The sequence below is a fragment of the Dipodomys merriami genome, unplaced genomic scaffold, assembly GCF_024711535.1.
Source record: "Dipodomys merriami isolate MVZ:Mamm:240054 unplaced genomic scaffold, mDipMer1.0.p SCAF_32, whole genome shotgun sequence".
NCBI lineage: Eukaryota > Metazoa > Chordata > Mammalia > Rodentia > Heteromyidae > Dipodomys > Dipodomys merriami.
In genome coordinates, this window is record NW_027204715.1 from 15610323 (window position 1) to 15629260 (window position 18938).

At 35.1% G+C, this 18938-nt stretch overlaps 1 protein-coding gene across 7 annotated transcripts in view; it reads right to left on the bottom strand.

Annotated features, from left to right (window-relative positions):
- The window catches only part of LOC138841502 (cadherin-10), a 168353-nt gene that overhangs the window by 52393 nt on the left and 97022 nt on the right, over positions 1-18938 (bottom strand). For all 7 annotated transcript variants that reach the window (XM_070042231.1, XM_070042230.1, XM_070042227.1 and 4 more), the window contains exons 3-4: positions 3209-3503; positions 702-821 (exon numbers count right to left, since the gene is read on the bottom strand). In XM_070042231.1, the coding sequence (XP_069898332.1) occupies positions 702-821; positions 3209-3503 (415 nt within the window). The remainder of the gene's footprint in view (positions 1-701; positions 822-3208; positions 3504-18938) is intronic.

Below are 18938 nucleotides of genomic sequence, written 5' to 3' on the forward strand. Positions count from 1 at the left end.
AAACAGGGTTATATCATCGGGTAGGGACATACAAAACAACAAAGAAATATCTTGTAAATATGCTAGACACAATAGCAAGAAAGAAAAGAAAACATTTGAGTCCTTAACCTGGAGTTCATTTCGATTAACATCAACTTATCTCAGACATATACTAGTTATTGCAAATAAGGGAAACCATGGGACCTATGTTTCATTACATTTTTGTCTAACAAAACTAAAAGAGATTTCAGATACAAGACTTTGAAGTACATGTTTATTTTTAATTTCTTAATAAAATATCTATAGTGTGACAAAAGCTTGCCTTTCCACTAAACTCACTTATTCATTTAACTTTGAATTTATAAATCTTTAAGTATGTTATTATCACTCTTGTGAATGTTTACTTACTGATTGTTCTGGAAACTGAGCCCAGAGCCTCATGCATAATAGGCAAGAACTCAGGCACCACAGTCATGCCCCCAAACTTTATGTACTGTATTTTTGATTTGGAGATGGAGACTCAGTAACTGCACAAACTGGCCTCAGTCCCATGATTCTCCTGTCTCCATCTAGCATGTAGTAAGAGTTACAGGTATGCACTACCATGCCTAGCTCTTCTATAAGTTTTAATGTGAAGTATTGTTATGTTCTTCGATCTTCTTTCTCCTTATAAACATCATAATGATAATTAAGTTGGCAAATATATATTAATTCTTCCTGACCTGTTTCAGGCTCCACAGAGAAATAGGGCTGCCCTTGAAGAATGCTGTAAATCACTCTGGCGCTGTTCCCGTAGGATGGGTCATCGGCATCTGTAGCTGTGACTTGCACCACAGAAGTACCTGAAGTATCCAAACTCAGCTTAGTTCTGCACAGCACCAGAAGGAGGAGCAAAAGCACTGGTTTTCATGGAAGACTTGAATAATGTTTGGCTTTACAAATGACCTCTTAAAAAAAGCTGCTTCATATATGTATATATGTATGTTTGTATGTGTACATATACAAGTATGCATATATACATATATATTTGGAAAAAATAATATAAATATGTCTGCATGTTAAGATAGGCAACCTTTGAGTTTTACTCCATAATGTTCAGTTAACCTCTATGAAATAGGCAATTCTACATATTCAGAATATAGTATATATGATCACTTTAGAAAAAGTGTTGTTGTTGGATATGTAAGTTCCCTTTCACATGATAGATTTGTTTTGGGTAAAGAGTAGCCTAATCACAGGGGAATAAGTACATTTTTTTCTTTCTCTCCCTGTGCACTAATTAATTGTAAAAATAATTAACATCTGCTCTCAGATACAATTTTATGAATAGATTAATTTCCAAATTTAGAAACAATCTAAGATGGTCCCAAGTTCCATGAACTAGTAAAATCTACCAAACAAAGTTCATAATATTTGTAAGAGCTTTATAGTCAGTATTCATCAGGAAATCCTTGGGATTTAAATAAATTAAAATTAAATAACAATCCCAGACCAGATAATTTTAAGAAATACATAGTTTGAAAATTTGTAACAGTGTTACAAGTACCAGACTTCATTAGTTTATTCAAATTCATTAATTTAAACAAATTTATATGCATTTGAGAAGTGTGTTTTCTATTACATTTAAATACCTATCTCTCAAAATTTATTTCTATTTCCTGACATTTTAGATTTTTATTATTTTCTGTTTAACTAAAATGTTTTAACATTCTTTTTCAGTAAATGTATTATATTGAAGAGAAAATTTTCATATTGTGAATATTATAGTCCTACTCTTTTTGTGTCTTCTATTTTTTATTTTTCTTTATGTTTCCTGTCTGGGTATTTGAATTCAAGTTATCCTTGTTTTTAAGTTAGCTTGCTCAACTGGTGGTATATCGCTCAAGCCATTCCCCTAGTCCAGTATTTTGTTGATTAGTTTGGAAATGCAATCACTTGAACTTTTCTGTACAGGATGCTGTCCAATAGCAATCCTTTCTATTACAGGGAAGTGAGAGTTAACGGAATGAGCCACTGACATTCAGGATTCTTTCTATTTTATATATTCTAGAATATAAATTTGTAAACATATTCTGGAACGTGATTGTCATGGGGTTTCAACTGGTTTACTTGAATTGGAAATTTATAAAAACAAATCTATGCAAATTATATTATATAATATTTATTTTATAACATCTTACAACTAGTATATTATATATTAAAATGAATATATACATATAAACTTATAAAGAAATATTTGTTAATAATAACAATGAATTAAATGAGCTAATCAGGTTTATCATCTGAAATGGACAATCTTACAAACTCCTTTTTATTAAATAGTGAATACTGCATGTGAACAAAACTTGTTATTACATGAATTCTATTCTTAGTTTAGCATTGCCAATTCACAGCTACAGTTTTGGCATCTTGGCATCAGCTATGCAGAGACTGAAAATACATTGTAAAACAAATATGTCTACTAATCGTGCAAAAATATCTTTACATTTTCCTAAACAATACATGGCAACAACTATTTCATAACATTTTCATTGTGTTAAGATTGAATGTTATCTAAAAATAATTATAAATATGTGTAAGGATATGCATGAGTTATAGGCAACTGATTATATAAGTACTTAGGAGGTTATTGGCACCAATGCCTTTCAGTCAGCAAAGAATGTCTATATTAATATCACATTTAGGATCAGGATTTTATGAATTCCCATCTAATTATGAGATAAATATATTTGCAGGCATCCTTTTGTTATTTTGGAGTTCTCTCTATATAGTGTAAAGATTTATAAAATCATAGGAAGGTCAAAATGCACTAATCCTTCTTGGCCTTCATTGTTTCCTTAACTAAAACACCAAATGCTTACTCACAGTAGGTAATAAAATATGTAATGTGGGCCAGGAAGCTGGCTCAGTGGTAGAGTGCTTGCCTCGCATGCATGAGGCCCTGGGTTCGATTCCTCAGCACCACATAAGCATAAAAAGCTGGAAGTGGCACTGTGGCTCAAGTAGTAGAGCACTACTAGTGTTTTGCTAAATAGCTGAGGGACAGTGCCCAGGCCCAGATTTCAAGCCCCACAACTGACAAAAAAAAAAAAAAAAACAAAAAAAAAAACAAAAAAAAAAACACACACACAAATAAAAACATAATGTCAGCTAATCTATCCTGAGAATTTCTTGAAATTATTTTCCAGCTGTTTTAGAAATACTATAAAAATGGCATAAATGAACTTACCTACAACAGACATTTCAGGCACACTAGCTGTGTAAATTTCTTCTGGGAATGTTGGCTCATTGTCATTAATATCATGGATTTTGATCACAAATTCAGACTCTGGCTCTACTGGCCTCAGAGTTCTTCTGTTAATAGCTTGTGCACGTAGAGTATAAAAAGCTTTCTCCTCCCTATCAATCCTTCTTGTGGCATGAATATCACCTGTTTTTTCATCAATAATAAAAAGAGTTCCAGCTCCGTCTCCAGATAAAATATATTTGAGCGATCCATCTCCTTTATCTTGGTCTGAATGCAGCTGGAGAGAATAAAATGAGCATATCCATGATAAGGTCTACAGGTATATAATGCTGAAAGAATTCCTTCCATTGAGTAAGTTCAATCATACTCATTCATGCACTGTATGCAGTAGAAATAGCTACCCTCATGTGAAAAAAATTCTTTTAGCATGGTGAATAACCTTTTTCAAAGAGAAATAAACACTAATAACTGAAAAAAAAAACACCAGGCTGTCATGGTACAAACACTTGTATTCAATATTTTCTGCAAATGAAAAATTCTTTTATTCTCATATTTTGTAGAAACTTGGACTCCCTTAAACTTATTATTAATTATCAATTAATGACAGCTTAAAATCTGTAAAAACTGGCAATCATGTATTACACCTAGCCTTCTTTTGCAATACCATGCATATAAAAGGCACTCATTAATGACATCACAGATGTATGCAGGTCTCAAAGCAAGGAGTTACTCACTTGCCTGAGTCTATTGTATAAATTGAGTCCTTCAGAGTAATAAACACAGCACAATGCAGTGTTTTAGTTTGCATATACATCTTAGTCAAGTGTGTTTTTCAGCCAGTGTAAATGCTAGAACACCAGACCATGAGTCATAGTCAAATTTTACCTAAATTGTTTTCCAATAGCTGTCCAGAGACAGGAAAATTACTTGTTTGGGGGATATTTATCAGTGAGTTTGCTATGCTGTTAGGTGGCCATCTTTGAAAGAAGAGCTTTCTAAGACTTAGAAGCAAACTCTCAAACTCAAGGATTTGGAGGGGGAGTCATGGAGTCTAAGCACTTGCAGTTTTTCTTCTGTCCAAGAATTGGTAAACTTCCTCCTTCTGTTGGATTCTTAACTTGAAGGCAGGAGCTTAGCCAGAGGAAGATCACCAGCCAACTTTGAAAAACAAGTATACATTTCTCTTTTGCTGTGCCATTGAACCCATATGCTTTGTATCTACCAGTATCACGGCTTTATTTTTCATAATAAAATATTATGTTTTAAACCACTATTACTTATCTGATAATATTCATAATATATGTACAGTTCCTCTTAATTTATACAGATCTATTTTATCATAGAACTAGTTACATTTATGTTTTTCAATATTCATGAAGTGGTAGATAAATCAAAACATCAATGTTTTTCAATATTCATGCAAATGGTAGATAAATCAAAATAGCTACACCAACCTATACTCTAGAGAATTATGAATTAAGGATAGCATTCTTCACTTACATGAAAAAGTGAATGGACTTATACTGTTAATTTTGTTCTTTACATTACTTTTATCAACACATATTTAACCTAATTAAGAATATGCTATATTGCATATTTCTTATTTAAGTGCATATATATATGGATAATATATTTCTCACATAAGGATGATTGTTTATTTGCATGAAAGCAAGCACAAGAAATGTACCTTATTCATGTAAATGTAACCACTCTGTACAGCATTTTTACAATAAAATAAAATTTAAAAAATGAAAAAAAGTTGTGGATATAAACAATGATTAAAAATATTTTATATATGATGAATTATTACCCATCTTTAAATGTACGAAATTAGCTCACTTCTTTAAAAAATATTTTGAAATTTTAAAATGGGTTGTATTTACCACTTAGCTGTCATCCTGCATGCAACTACATTTTTCTGATTGAAGTAAAAACAAATTTGTTACAGAAACAATGGATAACTAGTACACATGAACTTTTAAAAATGTAAAGAAACCAGGGAACAAATACATTTTTACCTATTCAGAAACTATAAAGTAAAATCAGAACTCAGGAAATATCTACTTCTAACCAGAAGTTGATGTCCAGTGAGCACTCATAAGTCACAAGACTGATATTTCTTAATAATTGGTAATGGCTGGGAAACCCATACTAGATGTAAAGGGCATATAGTGGCAATTCTCCCAATGGTAGATCTGAGCATTGGATATAGTTCTTACTCTGAAGTCAAAATATTTCAAGAAAGGATTACTGATGTTTGATAATATCAAACCATGATAACTGATAACTTCATGGCTTTAATAGACAGTTCAGATATCTACTATCTGTTCATTCAATATTATTCATTCAATAAAAAATATGATTGCGGTTCTGTAGAAGAATTGAATCAGGAATGAAATGAAAATTCACAGGACAGCCTTTAACTAGGTCATAGGAATGAGGGAGGATTTGTTGAGCATGGAACTCAGAGCCTAAACTATCACAGAAAGAATGATTAGAGGGTTTAACTGGCTAAAAAAAATCATATTGTACAGATTTTTCATTTTTTGAATACTGAGTGAATTTAGAACATAAATTTGGGGCAGAGAAAGATATCAGACAGGAAGAAAGTGATTCCAAGCAGTTTGGCTAGAGCAAATCAGGTATGTATAAAAACCATATTCATATAATGAGATTTAATTTTTATCAGGATGTGTTTTAGCACATAAATCACAGCAGGGTTTTTACCTGCACATATTCTACAGAGAGTGAAAATTAAATCCTGTAATTGGACCACATACTAAGGGAGTTTCTGTTGGATTAGGAAAATGGGTAGCAGGGAATCAAAGGGATGAAAGCTACAAGATAGTGAGTTTAAGAGTCAGAGACTGAAAGGATGCCTTCCTTTTCCAATAGGAATATAACTAGCAGATACAAGTATGACACCTACAAATGGAAAACTTTACTATTAAGAAGCTAGGCTTACAATAAATGCTTCTCCCACCATTAGATCATTTGTTGGTAATAATTTCCATTTTAATTCTTCTTTTCTTACAGAGAAAAATTAAAAACTAAGTAGAACAATGATAACAATGATCACATTTGGATCCTTGCTGTTAGACAATGTTTTAATGATCATTTTATACATATTTATGAGGTGAATGAATAAAAAATACAATAGACATTTATGAAGTTAGTTGAAAGAATTGATATAACTCACAAAACTTTGGGTACGGCTTCCTCTAATGGATGAATAGATTGGTTACCTAAGCCAAATCTTAACAAACTTACTTATGTTGAAGTCTTCCTAATAATTACTGAAAGAAAACAATGGACGTGTTATTTAATTACAGTCTCCTTACTGGGCTTTCTTTGTTCTTGTAAAATTGTCATTACTCCCAGTTTCTCTCTCTCTCTCTCTCTCTCTCTCTCTCTCTCTCTCTCTCTCTCTCTCTCTCTCTCTATATATATATATATATATATATATATATATATATATATACATACTTTCTCCACATTTGTTCTGATGTCTTCTTCCATTCCAACTCATTTACTAAGATTACAGAAGGATTATTCCCTATTCATGTCGATTTTTCATCACTTTATAGTTTGATATTAGGTATGTAGTCTTAGATTCATTAAATAATTAAATAATATCACAAACATGCACAACATGGATAATGTGCCTCAAACTTTATAGCATCTACTCTCAGAGACATAACTTTTATGGGAATTTATAATGTGCTATTTTAAGTTTTCTTTAAGCATAGAAAAAATATTAGATTATTGTGGCTTTAGTTCCTTAGTAACACCTGTTTTCCGGTGTGAAACATTTGTGCCACAAATCTTTAAGAAGAGTTTTATGTTAATACTGACCTTTTCTTTCCTTGAGGAAAGCCTATTAAAAATTCACAACCTGCTGTGTTCCTTGTAAATTCACAGGCAGATAAAGGACATGGCAGAATACATGACAACTAATGAAAATAGAACAACTGGCTCTGCACTGCACATTTAAAAGTCATTCTCCTATTGCTTAACTTTTTCAGCTCATAGATGTTCAAATATGACTCATTACTGCATTGACTTATATGGAGCAGTTTTATATTTAAAACTAAGCAATCCATGCAAATTAAAGACATATATTAAACACAAATGATTGAATACATTCCTGGTAATCTGAAATGTGGCGTTTCTGTTAATTTTCCATCATTTTTTTATAAAGCATTCATTTTAAGATATTGCATAGAATAGTTCATAAGCTAAAGGAACAAGTTTCATTTTTTAAGTGGAATTAAGGATCAGAGACTACATTTCCTGTACTGTTTTTAAAAACTTATTCTAGCTTATTAAGTCTGTTAGTACTAATGACCTCATACTTGGTCACTCTGTGTGTGTGTGTGTGTGTGTGTGTGTGTGTGTGTGTGTGTGTGTGTGTGTGTGTGTGTGTGTGTGTGTGTGTGTGTGTGTGTGTGTGTGTGTACTGGGACTGGAATACAGGGAAGGTCTGGCCCTGGTCCTAGGCTTTTGTGTTCAAAGCAAACACTCTACTAATTGAGCCATACCTCTTCTACCAGTTTTTTTTGCTGCTTAATTGGACATAAGAGTCTCACAGACATTTCTGCGTTTCTGCCTGGGATGTCTTCAAATTGTGATCTTCAGAACTCAGCCTCATGAGTAGGAAGGATTACTGGCATGAGCCACTGGTACCCAGGTGAATTACTTTTAAACAAAATTAAAGTATATATTGTAGTTCTAGAGGAAGAATTGAGACTAATGCCATATGTTTAATGCTAGCTTCCTTGAATTTTTTCTCCACCAATCTAGTCTGTCATTTTTAATGACAGCTTCCCACAAAGTCTGGAAATATGGGTACAACATGTGTTAGCCTTTTTCCCCCTAATTTAACGGGAATGGCCTCCAGTTCACTTCGCAGTAACGTTCTTGCTGCTATCTGATCTTCAGTCTCCATTCTTGTTGGTATTCTCTTCTTTGCAGAACCCACGAAAATCACCCACTTATCTCTGCTTATAGCATTCTAAGATTTTTTTCTCCTAACTTTTCTAAATTTCTCCTGCAAACCACTTCCAAATGCTTTTGAAATACATGGCTAGGGAGGAACCGAAACAGCTCATTCTCATTTTAAGGCTCAGTTAGATTTTTTTGTGTCATTGTGACAGAACATGTGAGAGAAAAAAATATTACTTATCTTTGTTAGAGACCATTCAGTGTACCATCTTAGCAAGGGCATGGCAGAGCACAGTTATGTAAGGTGTGGCAACCAAGAACCAAAAGAAAGACAGGAAGGGCAAGATGCATCATTCACACACTCTCCTACTCAGCTATACTCTCACAAATCACCACACCTTCCACAGTTCCCAGCGCATACCAAAATTCTATTCCAATTGGGTGTACCTCAAGAAACAGGTCAAAGATCTTACTATCTGGTTGCAAATGCCCTCAAAGACACTCAGCAAGTGTACTTGCCTAATCTCCTATCACTTTGCTCTTCTAGCAAGCTAAGCACCAAAATCAACCATGGCAGGCTCCTTCATCTGCATGAATCCCAATATCATATGCTTGGAGGCTGGAAATTTCAGATATGACATTTAGAGGCAAAGAAATGTTTAGACCACAGCAAATATTTACCTCTTAATGTAAGCTTCCTTTCTCCTTAAGGGAATAATAAAATAAGAAAATATGGTCCTAGCTACAGAATAAATTGAATTCATGCAAGTTGTTATTAAAAGAGTGAAAGATAACAAGACTTTTATCTTTAACATTTTGGTAGAACCAAATTTTAAAAAAATATTAAAAATTAAGGAAAACTATGCACTAATACAACCAGTGAAAACAATCTCATTGAACAAAAATCAGATTGTTTCTGTTGTGATAATTTATCTCATTCACAATACAGTAGTGATATCATTTTTGAGGTAGATAATTATTGGTATCTGGCTTCAATCCAAAAGCAAACAGAAAGCAGCAAAGAGAATAAGCATTATATTCATAGTGATTAAACTAGTTCCTTGAATATGAATCAATATTTATGATATGTTCTATGAGTTTACTAATTTGTTTACTTTTTCATGCTTATTTATGTAAATGTATCAGAAGTTGTTAAACAAAGTTTCTAATATGCTTTGATAGTTTCATGCATGGTTTTACTCTTAAGCAGAAATTTTCTATTTGTTTAAAATAATCTAGAATATAAGCACTGATGGGTTAGCCTCATAATCTTAGATAATCAGGAGGCTGAAATCTGAGGCTCACCCATCCTTCACAACCTAGTCCTTCCTTTTGTAGGATATCTTCCTTTGTATTATATTGCATAGAGTATTAACTCTATACTTTAAAACTTTCCTTGTCTATCTCTTCTCCCTTCTCTTTCCTTATCTCTTCTCTCTTCCTATCTTCTCACTATATGCTTATTAGACCTCCATATGTCCTCACTTTTATTATAATTTATAAATATTTTTTGCTTTCTTCAAAAGGTTCTTGTCTCTTTGTCTGTGTCTCTGTCTCTGTCTGTCTCTCTCTTATACATACATACACACACTCACTCCATACTAGGGCTTGAATTTAGAGCCTCTAACTCCCTCTGCTTACTTGCTTCCAGCTGGTAATCTTTTCTGTCTAGATTGACTTTGAACCAGCATCCTCAAACTCTTGTCCTCCTGAATACCTAAGCATTTCAAACATCCATCCAGGCACCAAACTTACATGGGTCTTTATATATAAGAATGTCATCCATTTTCCTTTCTCTTGGAGGATGTGATTATTTGTTCATCACTATTTCTTGGTCCTCCAGAGATTAATCTTCAATATAGTAAATAAAATTCCACTTGTGTGTATGTGTATGTGTGTGTGCAAGATTACCTGAAGTAATAGTGACAATTTATCATTCTTTCACTCTTTGGAACAGGGTTCATTAGAGGCAATTTTTACTTTTCTCCTTTATTACAAACCTGGCTTTTCAATGAACAAGAACTGCAAACTATTCAAAGAAGATTGATAGTCATCTGGTCATATTGGCAGGGGTCTGTTAGCAACTGCTAGTATTTTACTATACTAAAGACACATGAACACAAGTAGATTTAGATGTACTGATTGTGGAAGCTTCATGTTCATTCTGGATTTGTCCTGCAAGTGCTATGATGTTGATAAAGCATTGCAGATCTGGTGAACTTCTCGGTCTGTGACCCAGCTGACAAACCTGGAGTCCAAGAAATGGATATTTCCAATGTATGCCTGCGAATTAAAGGCAGGCAACTGTGTCTGTAGCTATCAAATATCTATGTGGAGTATTTCATATTTGTGTTTTCTAGATACAGATTAATATAAGTGAAGCAGCTTCTAATACTGAGAAATGAAGAAATGTCATGTTTATAAGAATTGTCTTGTAAAAAGTTAGCGTATGATCTAGTAGGATTGGAGAAGATTAGTATAAAATCTGTGAATCCCCACACCCATCATCTGGTATGAATATGAGACTCAGTACTAGTGTGTTTTATTCCACAATATATCTATAATAACTTTCTGGAAAATATATTATTTTCTGTTTTGCTTATATTAACAGTATAGTTGAGAGTTGGGGAGCTACAAATGGAAAACCAATGGACACACCTGGTTATTGAAAAGAAAACTAAATTTAAAAAAACCTAACCCTACCTTTCACCTTAATCCTCCGCCTTAACCTAACCCTAAACTTCACCCAAACGGTGACCCTCACGCTAACCCTCACCCTCACCCAAAACATCACGCTAACCCTAACCCTCACCCTAACCCTAACCCTAACCCTCACCCTTACCCTAACTCTCAAACGCAACCTAATCCTCACCGTAAACATAACACTAACCCTTACCTAACCCAAACCCTCACCTTCAACCTAACCATCACAGTCAACATAACACTCACCCTAACCCTAACCCTAACCCTAACCCTAAAAATAACTCTCACCCTCACCCTCACCCTAAGCTTCACTTCAACCTTTACCCTAACCCTAACACTCACACTAACCCTAACTCTAACCCTAACACTAAACCTAAACCTAACCCTCATTCTAACCCTAACCCTAACCCTAACCCTAACGCTAAACATCACCCTAACCCTCACCCTCATCCTAACCCTCACCCTAATCCTTACCTTCACCCTAACTCTAACCCTAACCCTAACGATAAGCCTAACCCTCACACTAACCCTAAAACCTACCCTAACCCTAACCCTAACCCTCACACTACCCCTCATCCTGACCCTAATACTCACCCGAACCATAATATCTTCTTCACCTCCGTTTCCCCCCACTGCTCTCATCAGTGAACACATTTCTGGTGATGGGTTTGGGTAGCACAGTGACCAAACTCAGTTTTAATTATGAATAAATTCCTCCTATTTTTATCTGATACATCATTTTCTCCAGGTGAGTCTAACATGTTATTATATTTTCTTCTCTTGTAGGGGAAAAAAGGAAATAATCAAGAGTAGCCATATAGCAAAAAACCCATACTTTCAAGAAATCTGCCTTTTCAACCTTGTCATCTCTAACTGTTCAAAGGACAGTCATGGCTATGCTTAAATTATTATATAAAATGTGAAGTCTGTATTCATTTTCATATTTTACTGAATAACTTTAACATTTGAAGGATATTTAAATATATCAGTTATTGGCATATTCATTCAAGATGAATTTTTTATAAAAGCTGACAAAATCAAAGTTAGAAGTTCTATCTTTCCTGAAAAATAACTACATATCCTTCTACCACTAATAATCGTACAAATTTTTTTGATTGGATTAGTCATTACTAAGTAATTACTTGGAAGTTTTAAAAATAACTTAATGGCCAGAAAATTACAAGTCAGAGAATTAAAATATTAATTCAATTTAATAAAACATTTAATATAACTATTAAGCATGAGTTCATCAATTTCTTTTCTGAGCTTCTCTATTAGAAAGTTAATTATTGAGCCTCATTTATTCTTTATGGTACAATGGTATTGATTACATAGGAACTTGGGTTTTATGTGTTAGCTTGTCCTCTACAGTTTTAGACACATACACACATATATTTATATTTTTCATTGTCTGTTATCTTTAATATTATTTGTTGATTAATATATTCAGTTGTACAAAGCAGTTTCAAGTCAACATGTCATTTTATGAGATCAGTGGGTCTTGATCAGTGCGACCCTTTCCTCACATTCCTCCCTATCTCCCATCCCCACACACCCCCTCCAAGTTACCTGCACATGTTCACATTGAGTATTATGACCATTTAGCCTCTCTTTCTCTCTCCATTTACCCATTTTTTTCTCTCACCATTACATTTCATCTGATTAAATTCTATAAAAATGTAGCATTCAGTGGTCATGTGAGAATGTGGATGAGATTATTATATCTTTAAATGAGGTGAAGAAAGAATGATTAAATACATAATTTATCTTACTTCCACTCAGGTATATTTCATTTGCTTCTTATATTTATTACCCAAAGTTGTAGTTGAAATCATTTTTATTGCATGTATTTTGGAAAAATTATAATCTTTTTATTTATTTTTTTACTGATTTATTTTAATTTTTTTGTTCAGTCGTGGGGCTTGAACTCTGGGCCTGGTTGCTGTCCTTCAGCTCTTCAGCTCAAGACAAGCGCTCTATCATTTGAGTCAGAGCACCACTTCCAGTTTTCTGGCAATTAATTGGAGATAAGAGTCTCACAGATTTTCCTTGCCTGGGCAAGCTTTGAACTGCCATCCTCAGTAGATCTGAACTGCCTCTTAAGTAGCTCGGATTTCAGGCATGAGCCAGGGACACTCCGAAAAAATGATAATCTTATTGCCAACTAATAAAAGTGTGGTATTTCTTTTTTTGCGGGGGGGCGTCCATTCGTGGGGCCTGAACTGTGGGCCTGGGCGCTGTCCCTCAGCTCTTCAGCTCAAGGCTAGCGCTCTACCACTTGAGCCACAGCACCAGTTCCGGCTTTTTTCTTTTTGCTTATGTAGTGCTGAGGAATCGAACCCCGGGCCTCATGCATGCAAGGCAAGCGCTCTACCACTGAGCCACCTTCCCAGTCCAAAGTGTGGTATTTCTTATCTTATTTTTGTAGCTTTCATATAAATACTGCTTCTTTCTCATTATATCCCTTCCCATTCCCATTTATTTGTGCTCAGTAATAAAGAACCAACTATAGCTGAAATTTAAAAAAATAATGGGGCTCCATATATTTCCATATCATCCCATGCTTAATTTCACTTTTGATCCCCAGCCCTTTTCACATAAAAATAAAGACAACAAATCATTAAAATTCCATAGCCTAATTTTGCTTTTCATTTATATTGTTTGCTTTAATCCTTTAGTCTTTAGTCAAGGGAAAAGGAAATGAGATGAATTCACATTGCTAATTTCCAGTGTGTTTGAAAAACAAGGCCTGGGGTTTCCAGTGAGTCTCCTTGTCTAATAGGAGAACAGATAACTACTCCTGCATCTGCAACTGAAGATGAGCCAGTGGACTCCTCTCTGCTGAATTGTACAATTACTTAAGAATGGGAACCTAGCTACACAAACAAGATGAATGGAATTGACTAAAATGCAAATAGTGTGGCATGCCAGTTCTCTCAAGTAAGAACTAAATTTATGTTTTAATCCTTTCGATTGCAATAATTTCATATTTTGGTCAAAGCTTTTAACCACCTTTGAACTAGAATTTTTGAAACCATACACAAAGTATAAAAAACACAACATTTTTGTCTGCTACAATTTTGTATTGTAATAAGCAAAACAAATAGGGAGAAACGAAAAGAAGGAAAAATATATGTATTTGTAGAGATAAAGTCAACTTTGTTTGTTCAAAAGATCATTTAATTGTTCAAAATCTGTAGTCAGTTCAAATAAGTAAGTAATGCTGGTAACTATGTACATTTCCTGTATCATCTATCTGTGAATGAAGGTGCTTATTGTAATGTTTATTAATTATATCTATTGGTTATATAGTAATTAAATCTTTTTTCTTTTACACTTCATTATTACCAGCTATAACCTAGATCCTCAGTTTTCCAAGGCATTCATAATTGGCATATTTTCTTAATCTTTTGATTCCAATAAGCAATGCCAATAAAGAAAAAAATTAATAAAATAATAATATTTATCAGGTGGTAATTAAAAAATCTTCACTAGTTTATCAGTATAATTCAGTTTAGATGACTGTAATTTATTCAGAATATTCAAATCCCAAAGGCTATGTGTATGTTGAAGATAGAATTCATATCCTCAAGAATTGAAATTGAATCTTTTTTTTTTAAAGTTTGAGTCAATTTGCTTAGCACCATCTCATATGCATAGCTTTTGACCTTTTCTACTTGTCTGAGTTTTTTTTCGCTTTCCTGTTGTTTTTAAAGTACTTATAATGTACTGTGTGATTTTTTTTGTTTGTTTCTTTTGTATATTCTTCCCCCATTGTATAACCCCTGTTGTCCCTGTATTTGATTCCATTATCTTGGATTTTTTTTTTTTTTTCTGTAGGTCATAGGGCTTGAACTCTGGGCCTGGGTGCTGTCCCTGAGCTCTTCAGCTTAACGCTAGCACTCTACCACTTGAGCCACTCTGCCACTTCCCGTTTTTCAGGTGATTAATGGTAGATAAAAGTCTCTTGGACTTTCGTTCCTGGACTGGCTTTGAATTGCAATCCTCAGGTATCCGTATCCTGAGTAGCTAGGATTACAGGTGTGAGACACTGGCACCCAGCAACCGTGCATTTTGTATATACATTTTTTTCTAATTTGGGAGAGGTAGGCAAATAACAAAATGCTGAAACAAGGATACAGGTTGACCCATTGTAGCAATGATATGTACAAGACACTATGTTGAAAAGCAACTTTACAACTTCTTGGTGGGGGGGGAGGGAGAAGCTGGGGAGGTGGGGAGAAAAGGAATGGTAGGGGAAAAACAAGGGAGGGGGTAACAATGCTCAAGAGGAAATGTACTCAACCTTATTCATGTATCTGTAACCCCTCTGTACAGTATCTTTACAATTTAAAATATATATTAAAATTTAAAAAAGAAGTTTGAGTCAAGACATGGAGATGTTAGAAAATATAATCAAAAGACAAAATTGAAGCCAAGAGCCTGCAGCTCATGCCAATAATCCTAGCTAATCAGGAGGCTAAAATCTGAGGATAATGGTTTGAACCAGCCTGAGTAGAAAAGTCCTTGAGACTCTTATCTCTAATAAACTCCCTCCAAAAACCAGAAGTGGCACTGTTGATAAAGTGGTAGAGCACTAGTCCTGAGCACAAATAAGAGACATTGTCCAGATTCTGAATTCAAGCCCCAGGACCAGCAAAAATTAAAATGAACAAATAAATAAAGACAAAATTGAAGTCCAGACAACCAAAAAGAAGTGTACATATGCATGTACATATGCATGTATATATATAAATACATAAATATATACATATGTATCTGTCCATATAGGATATATATATGTATATTAAGAAAAAAATTCTAACAAGGTAAGGTTATTATAGTTTGCATTACTTTGTTTCAACTAAAAGGAGGCCTATGAAATATGATAGAATTGTATTATTCAACATCATAAAGTCTCAGTTATTTACTTTATGGCAATATAACCTTTAAAAAGTATTAATTATGGCCAGACACTGGTGGTTCATGCTTGTAATCCTACTTTCTGAGATCTGAGAATTGAGATTCAAAGCCAACTAGGGCAGGAAAGTCCAAGAGACTCATCTCCAATTAACCACCAGAAAAACAGAAGTGATGCTGTGGCTCAATTGGTAGAGTACTAACCTTGAGCTGAAGAGCTCAGGGATAATGCCCAGGCCCAGAATTCAAGCCCCATGGCAACAACAACAACAACAAAAGTACAGATTATAAAAAAACTGTATGGCTGGGTAGGTTGAAAGGAGAATTATTGAAGTGCTGACATTGACCAAAATGCATTTTACTCCCAAACTTACATGTTGGGTTGAAAACTCTTTCTAAAACTAACTAAAGATAATGAAAACAAGGTAATCTGCTTTAGGGTTCACATTTTTTTCTCATGAGGCCAGTTCACTTTCATTCAGCATGCTTATTTATTTATTATTTATTTTTGTAATTTTAGTGAGTTCTAAAATTGTGTCCTCTCAAAGCCATCATTTTCTTAAGGTGAATAGGGTAGAATCCTTTTCCAGATTGAATTTCTAGTGTATGAAATGGCTAATAAAATACATCTTCATAAACCAACAATTTCCTTTCTTCTTCAGTGGATAATAATTAATTCATCCCGGATAATTATTTGTTTCTGTAGGAAAATCTTTATCAAGTGACTTTATGGCACACAAGTTACCTTGTATAGTTTATGCTCCATTCTTTTTGTTTTTAATGTGCCATTCTTTTAGCAGTATATGTCCTGTCATTATACAAGTCTATTTCTTACTGTACTGTTCATACTCTATTCCTATTATGGAATCATCCTCTGAAAAGATTCTTGAATTGTCCTGGTAAAAAATAAGTTCTAGAAACAAATATCAAACTACTAAATGCAGTCATAACTATTAGGATTTGTCTGTTGCTGGCAACTAGAGATTATTTATGTTTATATATGCTATAGGTAGAACTATGTTCAATATATTACAAACCTGAATTCATTCCAATATCTTTCCATATTCTCTAATATCACAAAAGTGATCTAGAAGTTGCATGTTTGTTTGTTTTCCTTCCACATTGAAAACTTCCTTCCAAGAGAATAAGAATATTTGTTAAAAATGCCCTTTTATCCAACCTTGATCATCAACTGGTTCAAATATCTCAATGCAAGACGTATCTTGATGTAAGGCCAAAAACTATGAAACTTCCTTAAGTTACTATAGGAAAACCAGTAGACCTCATTGGTATGAGAAGTCACTTCTTGAATACAATTACAGCAGTTCAGCAAATGGGAGTGAGGACTGACATCCCCCATAGAGCAAAGGATTTAGTAGGTCACTAGGCTGACAAGACAAACTACAGAATGGGGAAAATTCTTTGCCAGCTGCACATATGAAAAGAGAATATAGGAGGAGCTTCAATATCTAAAACCTCCAAAGGATAAATAATCTAATCAAGTAAAAGGAAAAGGGGCCAACAGACACTTCTCAAAAGAATTAAAAATGGCTACATTGAAAAGTGCACAATAACCCTGGGTAAAAAGAAAAATGCAAATCAAAACGACACAAAGAACAAAACCATAAGCAACAACAAATGCTGCCAAGGATGTGGACATGAAGAGCTGCGTTGTTGGTGAAACTGTACATTGTGCAAATGGAGGAAATCTCTACAAGTCCCCTCCCCCCCAAAAAAAAAGATGGAAAAGAGAAAAAGGAAAAGGAAAGAAAGAAAAGAAAAAGAAACAATAAAAAGAACTACCCAGTGACACAGGAATACGATTCCTGAACATTTATCTGAAGGAATATAAAACAGGATATAACAATGAAACCGACATACTGATGTTCATGGTGACAGTAGCCAAGTTATGAAAGCAAACAAGATGTCCTACAAATAACAATTGCGGTTAAGAATGTGGACGGTGCATATAATGGATGTTTATAAAGAAAAATAAAATTATGTCATTACTAGCATAGCACCAGTAGTTCAGGCCTGTGATCCTAGTATTCAGCTACTCAGGAAGTTGAGTGGAACTGGAAGTGGAGCTGAAAGTGGTCCTGATGAAGTAAGGAGGTCAGGTCTGGCTGGCGCCATATTGGCTACATGATAGATTATAGGGTCTGGCATCTTCTTTTCATGCCACCCCCCACCCCCCATCCCCCACCCCCCACCCCCTACTCCCCTACCCCCCCAACCCCCCCACCCTCTGCTGCTCCCCTAGATAATTGGCATGCCCAGAGCCCTAGAGGAGAGGCGTGCACAGGCTACTGAATCTGGCAGTCCAGTGCCCAGGACTGGGGATTTCTGTGGTCCTGCCCCCTTTGGGCACTATTTAGGCCCGGACCCGCATAGGCACCATTACTCCATGCCACGTGCCTCTGAGATCCTGTCCCATGTCCTGTCTCCTGGCTCTTCTCCGTCATCATGGCATCCCAATTCAGCTCCAATGGAGAGCTGAATTGGTTTGTTGGTATAATGTTTGTTCTTTATTTCTCTCTAACTTGTTTCCTAACCATGTCAAATGTATTTGGGGGCTGCAGGACTTTGTAACAACTGGCTGCCTTCAGCCTGTTAACTGTATAATAAAGACTCCACCAATATTCCGACTTTCAAAAATGTGGCTTCTGGAATAATTGCAACACAACACAGGAAGCTGGAAATACAGTTATGGCTCAAGTTGTAAAGCGCTGGATTAAAGCAAAAGAAGCTTAGGTGTAGAGCACATGGGCAGCAAAGATGGCGCTGAGAGGGAGTTGAGTGGGCAGAGCCCAATTTACTGTAGGGCACATGGGCAGCAAAGATGGCGCTGGGAGAGAGTAGAGCGGGCAGAGCCCAGTTGACCTTCCGATCAGTGCCTAACCAGCCCGTGAAGGCTCAGGTGCATGACAGGGTGTGACCTTGACAGTGATTGGTTCCTCTTCCTCCCTTGCCATGCCACCCACCCTTTCTGGCTTTAAAAAGGGCTGCTCTCTGTTAATAAAGGAGTTTTCTACCTGCTGGATTTGGCTCCCCGCAGTGTCTGATTGTCTCCCGGGCTGAGGGAGGCTGGGGAACTGGCTAGCACCGCATTTACCTTTCCTCGGACCCTTCTTTCGTGGGACAG